This window comes from Sceloporus occidentalis, unplaced genomic scaffold (assembly GCF_023333645.1).
Source record: "Sceloporus occidentalis isolate IW3139 unplaced genomic scaffold, rSceOcc1.0.p SCAF_13, whole genome shotgun sequence".
Classification (NCBI taxonomy): Eukaryota; Metazoa; Chordata; class Lepidosauria; order Squamata; family Phrynosomatidae; genus Sceloporus; species Sceloporus occidentalis.
In genome coordinates, this window is record NW_028316993.1 from 11,717,501 (window position 1) to 11,724,178 (window position 6,678).

A 6,678-nucleotide genomic window follows, 5' to 3' on the forward strand; every position below is an offset into this window, starting at 1 on the left:
AAGGGAGACTGGGCCTGCATTTCCGCAGGGCAGATGCAGCCTATGATCCCAAAGGGCCTGGGCTGATGGGTAAGAACTGGAATATTTTCTTAACCCAAGGAATGTAGGAGCCAGTAACCGTAGAGCTTCCTTTGTATGCCACAATGTGAAGGATGTGAGCAAAGTTTCCTTGCTCTGGGTAAAGAGTCCTTTCCCCACTTAATCAGCCTAACCATAATCTTCTGCTATCTGGGCTGAGGTTTGTTCTGCTGTCTCGCAAAGGCACAAACAGGAGGCTAAACCAGATGCAGCTGGCACACTAGCCGCAGGGGCCACCAGCTAGCAATTACGCCGTCTCTAAGAGGTAACCGCTCACTCACTCTGGGGTCCACCTTCCTGGACACACTTTGCCCCCAGCTGTTTCGTTTGCTAAAATGGACAGAAGGGAAGGGGCGCCACCCAAATTTGTGCCCAGGAGCCAAGAGCGCAGAGAAGCATCCGCATCCTGCAGATGGATCTGGGCTTCACATCCCAGCAGGGAGCTGCCAGCAGGACAGAAGTGGTCACTGGAAACTTTGGGGAGGAGGAGGAGGAGATAGGTTTAAAGTCAAAAACCATACTGTTTGTTTTGGGACGGGTCCCGTTCTTTTTATTTGAAATATTGTCTGAAGCCACTCCTTGTAATTTCAGCAATTAAAAATAAAACAAAGGGACAAGCCAACAGCAAGCTGGAAGAGAGAGTGAGGGCAGAACAGCAAATGCTATCGTTGAAGGGTTTAGTAATGCTGTCTACTTAAAAGAGACTAACTCGCACAAGAAACGCGTGGTTTTACTTGTCACATTTGCAGCTAGAAGAGATGGCCATATTCAGGAGCCCAACATTCAAAAATGAAACATGTGGAGGGAGGGGACCGAAGATGCGACAGGCAAGAGTCCAAATGCAAGGCACTTTTGAATACAAGGCCTAGAGTCCTCTTGGTAGAGGTTTCCAAACTTGTGTCCTCTGGGTGTATTGGACTTCAACTCCCAGAAGCCCCTGTCAGCTTGGCCAACAGTCAGGAATCCTGGGAGATGAAGTCCAAAACATCTGGAAGACCGAAGTTTGGGATCCACTGAGCTTAGGGTAACCAGTATTTAACCCTTTAAGTACAGAGCAGGAAAACAAATTGCACCACATCCCACCAGAAATGCTGTGGGACGGCAATGGAGTAGTTCAGCTCACAATCTGAGGAAATGGGAGAGGAAGCGTTTGGCTGGGGATGTTTGTGAAGATGGAGCAGGTGAAGAAAGGACTAGCTCAAGAGTAGGCATCCTGTGCCCCTGCAGCAGGTGTTATTAGATTATAAGTCCCATCATCCCTAGCCGGCCTAACAGGTGGTGGGGAATGCTGGAAACTGTGTTGAACAACATCTGGAGGGCCACATGATTCCCTTCCACGGACTAGGTGCAAATGGATTCCTGTGAACCAGGGCTGGGTTTACGTTCCAGATTTCTGGAAGCCAGAATATTATTGTAAAGGTTTCTAGTCACCTGGCACACCGGTTATTTTTTAATGTCAGTTGCCACTGTCTCTTCCGTTGTGCAGGAGAAGCACCCAGTAGAGCCATCCTAAGGCCTTCCTCAGCAAAATGGCTGAAGTTCCAGAGACTTGTATTGCTGTTGTTTTTCCAGAGGGCCCAATGCCTTTCCTTCCTAGGACATAAGCAACCCATTAAACTGGGTGGCTCCTCCAAGCCTTCTGTGTTTTCCCAAAAATAGATGCCATGGAGAGTGAGCAACTCCCAGAAGACAACCTCAGCTTCCTCTTGGCATTTGGTCTCCGCAGCTCTGCGGTCAGGACAGAGGGAGCGTGGCGCAGCTGCCGCTTCCGCTAGAAATCAGGGCGGCTGGCGCAAGTCCTCAATTTAAAATGTTCTCAGAATGTCTCTGGTGCAAGAGGCCTCCCAGACGTTTCCCTCTTGGGACATTGCCAGAGGTGAACTTGCCCTGGAGGGAACAGGCCTGGGGACTTTGGGCGCTTTTGATTTGTACCGGAGATGAAGAAATTCATTAGCACGCATAACATTTTGTGTCAGCAAATGCACACATGCATACTTTTAAAAAGCTTTACTCTTGTCACTCAGCAAAAAAATTTGTGAGAGAAATGAGGTGAGAGTAGGGTTTGGTTTTTTGTAATTACAGTATTGTTGATAAATTTTGAAATATAGGCAGGACCACAAGTTATCCATTTTAACCCGACAGAAATGGTCAGATCTCTAGCGCTTTTAGAAACATCTGCCTGCATGTTTTCCTTCCTTCGCTCTACTCCCTTTCTTCACATTCAAGAATTCCAGATTCTTCAAAACACTTGAATAAATTGGCCCAAATAAAACAAAGTTGGTTACTCATCCCTTAAGCCAATGCAAGCAGGTTTTTTGTTTATACAGTTAGTCAGATATCAGAATGTAGCCCCCCCGGCCCCCGCCCTGTGGCTTGAAAGCCTTCAGTGGTGCATGTAGGTGGCTTGTAAACCATTGGAAGATAAAACCTAATTACGGTGATTGAAGAAATGTGTTGGAACTCCAGAGTGGTTACGTACAGACAGGAGTCTTTGGGAACCAACTGATGTCTTTCCAAAGCATTCCAAACTAAAGGATCAGCAAGGAATAATGACCATAGGACTAGTCCCAAGACCAGACAAGATGATTTGGCTTCATGTCTTTGTGTGTGTGTGTTTTTCTTGCATGGCAGAATGGAGTTGGGCCAAGTGGCTATGGGGTTCCTTCCAATTCTGAGAGTCTATGATGCTGCAACAAAGTCATTGGGAAAGTCTCTGTAGCCATGTGGAGTCCTTGAGCCAGACAGTGCTTCCACCTGCTCTGGAAAAACACAGTCACTGGCTGCCTCCTCACCTAAATCTAGGGTGGGCATCTCTTTCCTTTCTTTAGTGGAGCCCAGTAACAATTTCTTCTTCTTCTTCTTCTTCTTCTTCTAGAATCCTCCAGGCTGAACCAAGACATTCTGCTGCTTAAGATGAATGACAAGATGAAGCTGCTGCTCATCCAACCCTAATGCCATCATGCCTAGAAGTTGACTGGACAGGCAAGTGACACTTATTTTAACTCTAATTATGAAGTTGCATCCTGCAGTACAGTTGAGAACACTCCAGCCCTATCTGTTCAGGAATCCACAGCTCAAGTAACCTGGACAGTGCTTTGTTCAAAATCTTCCTGTAAAGGAGAGTGCTGCACCTTCTGAGCTTAGCTCATTCTGCTCTCAACAGGAATGATTCCCAAGTTAACAATTAATGCCGTGGCTTGTGTCAATTACTGGGGTAAGGCCATGGGAGCAAAGAAGGGCACCAAAATGACATTTCAGTCTGAGTGCACCAAAGTCCCCTCAGTGCCTGATATGTGTTAGCCACTGCGCATCCTCCAGAGCCAGGACCAACTCAAAATTGCAAGTAAGCGATGCTTGTTTGGGAACGGCCAGGAAAGTGCTGCTCACACAACCAAGTTTCATCCAGTCAGCAGGTTCAGAAGTGCAGGAACCCGCTGGACTGGATTCCAGCAGCGCTTCGTTCTGCCTTGGTATCCTAGGTCCAAGTGTCCCAATACTAGTGTTGGTTCCTCTTTTCTTGCTGCTGGATGTCGAAAAAGGTGGGATGCAGTCCCTCCTTTTCCTCTCTCCCCCCTGCTTCACTCTGAGACCCATATTCCTTTCTCTCAGCTGACCAACAGGGATCCATTGAATCAAGTGTGTGTGTTTTCCCTAGAGGTAATTTTCTGTGCCCTGGCTTGGCTGTCCCATGCAACAACCCTCTTCTCCCCTTTGGTGATAAGTGCATCTGAGAAGCAACACTTTCTGAGAGCAGAGAAGCGTTTGGTGGAGTTGCCCAGTGTTATCCAATCTGTGCAGATAAGCTCCATTTGGGACCTTGAGAAATGGATCTCTGGCCACTAATTCGGCCACTAACCTGCCATGAACATATACTGAAATGTACTGAGAGGGGTGGTATGATTCTGTAGCAGCACTACAAATTTCAAAGTACTTAGTTACAATCCCAATGCAGGACCTAAGACAGCTTACAACATGGGTTCAAACTAAATACACATTGAGTCTCCCTTATCCCTTATCCAAAATGCTTGGGACCAGAAGTGTTTTGGAATACATTTGCATGTATCATCATTATTACTGTTTGTGTATGATGAACCATCAGAAAGGTGGTACTATCTCAGCCACACATGTGGCCGGTTTTGGATTTTGGGATTCCAGATAAGGGATGGATGGATAGGAGTGTGTGTGTGTGTGCGTGTGTGTGTGTGTGTATACATAAATATGCCTCTTTCACTCCTGTTAAAATAATGTTTTTTTAAAATTCCAAACAATGAAAGCATACTGGAGTTAATTTCTGGCCCCAAGCCTGTCTGATAAGAAAAGAGAGGGGTCTACTCAGTGCAATTCAGGGTCTGGGAAGCAGAAGCGGAGGTCCACTGGCTGGAGCCCCTGCCTGCACTGCCTTCCTCTGAGGCTGAGAGAGAGTGGCTTGCCCAAAGACCCCCGCCACCCTCAGTTTCCAGGGCTGAGGAGGGATTCGAACCCTGGTCTCCTGGAGTCTCAGGCAAACACTTAAAGCAGCACAGCAACCTGGCAAGGGCTAACACTGCAATCCTGCATCCTGTTAGTCCCAAGGATAAGAAAACAAGGAGGTCCAGCGTGGCTTAGTGGTTTGTGTGTTGGACTAGGACTCTGGGGACCAGTCCTGGGCGACCTTGGGCAAGTCACACTCTCTCAGCCTCCTCAGGGGACGGCAAAGGCGACCCCCCCCCCCAAAGCAAATCTTGCCACTTGGAGGCACTCTGCCACAGAGAGGAGAGAGCTGTCAGACCAAGGTCTCCTTGGAAGCGAGGCTAAAGGGAGCGGAAGAGGTCGCTCCAGGTCGAGCTCTTCTTCCCTCGCGCCCCCTTTGACCTGTGGCTACCTGGGCTGGCCTTCCTCCAGGCGGGGTTGGACTGCAGCTCCCATCAGCCCCGGTCCAGCCCCATCCTCTTCAAGGACTCACCCAGGTTGACGAAGCTCATGACGGTGTCTGCTCCGTCGGGGGTGGCCCTCCTCCTCCAGGGACCCCCGGGGCTGCCTTCCTCCTCCTCCTCCTCCTCCTCCTCCTCCTCCTGGTCCAAGTCCTGGCTGGCCATGGCTCGGTAGAGGTCGAGCATGAAGAGCGGCGGGGGTCCGTGGCGCCGGCGGTGCTGCCGGGTCCGGGCCGGGCTCCTGATGCGAGGTCTCCCCGGCAGCCCCAGAAGAGCCAGGATCTCCCTCTCCATCACCATCTCCTGCTTCTGCCTGCCAGTCAGCCGCCGGTGAGGAGGAGGAGGAGGAGGAAGGCGATGCGGGCGAAGAGGATGCTCCTGGAGGCGGCAGGAGGAGAAGGAGGAAGAAGGGGAGGACTGGGGCTCCCCCTCCATTGGGACCACCGCCACCAGCAGCACCGCAGCCAGGAGCCGCATGGTCCTCTTGGGCGTCCCCGGCCAGCCGGGGCAGGTGCCCAAGGAGAGCCCCTGTCTGCCTCCTCCAGCTGCTGGCTTGGCTGGCCAGCCCCATGGGCGGGAAGAAGAGCAGGCAGGCACTGCTGGCCCGCCCCAAGGAGGAGGAGATGGGAAGAAGGAGAAAAAGCACTCCCAGGAGGAGGCTACAAGCCCTGGGCTCTCCTGAGGACCAGGGAGGGGCCCACGCCTCCTCCAGCTGCCCCCCCACATTCTCCCTGGACTGGGCTTCCAAGGTTTCTGTTCCCTTGCAGCTGCTGCAGCAGCCCTGCCTTCTCCTTTGGAGGGGCTCAGAGAAAAGGGGAGCAGCCGGGGGTCCAGTAAAGTCCACACCGACCAAAAGGTGCGCAAGGCACTATTAGAATTGAAAGACAGAGCCCTGTTAGTCTGTAAAGAGAGCCTGGAGCACCTTCCGGACTCACTCAAAGAAACAAGTTGGCAGCAGGAGTTTTCCCAGGCCAAAGTCTACTAACAAAAAGGTTACAGCTGTGTGTCTACATGGGAACCCAATGGAGACCAAGGGATACAGACAGTTTAATCAGTCATTCCTAACATGGTTTGAACAAGTCCGATAAGATTCAAAATCCACAACGATACCTTTATGGGGCTAACCAAAATGCACAGTATACAGGTTGCAAACTTTTGAAGCTCCGCTGTCACGTGTATATTGTGCATTTTGGCTGGACCAATAAAGGTATCACTGTTTGGTGGGTTTGGAATATTACTGGATTAGCTCTATGGCCAACATGGCTACCCTTGAGGGTTTGAACAGGTTTGGCTAGTCACAGCAAACCCAAAATGGAAAGTGTCCCAAATACCTATCTTTTGCAGACCCAGTTTGGGTTTGCTTTTTTTTTTTTTTTTTGGACAATTTGTCTAAACTTTGGTAAGTGTTTAATAGATCTTAAGAATGGTAAGAGCTGTTTGAGAGTTGAACACACTCCTTTCGAGATTTTGGTGGAGTCTCCTTCTTCAGAGGTTTTGAAACAGAGGCTGGATGGCCATCTGTCAGGGGTCCTTTGATTATATTCCTGCATGACAAAATGGGATTGAACTGGAAGACCTTTGTGGTCTCTTCCAACTCTATGATTCTATCTGTCTACTTTTTAATGAAGGTATTTTCTAATGGTGGGTAGGATAATAAAGTTAACCAAGGGCCCGAACAGACAGGCTAGAT

At 49.7% G+C, this 6,678-nt stretch overlaps 1 protein-coding gene across 1 annotated transcript in view; it reads right to left on the reverse strand.

Annotated features, from left to right (window-relative positions):
* LOC149304976 (bone morphogenetic protein 8B-like) overlaps positions 1-5,465 on the reverse strand; it is a 20,414-nt gene extending 14,949 nt beyond the window's left edge. Inside the window, exon 1 of the mRNA XM_089479162.1 lies at positions 5,021-5,465. Coding sequence (XP_089335288.1) covers positions 5,021-5,465 — 445 coding nt within the window. The remainder of the gene's footprint in view (positions 1-5,020) is intronic.
* Between the last annotated feature and the right edge of the window lie 1,213 nt (positions 5,466-6,678).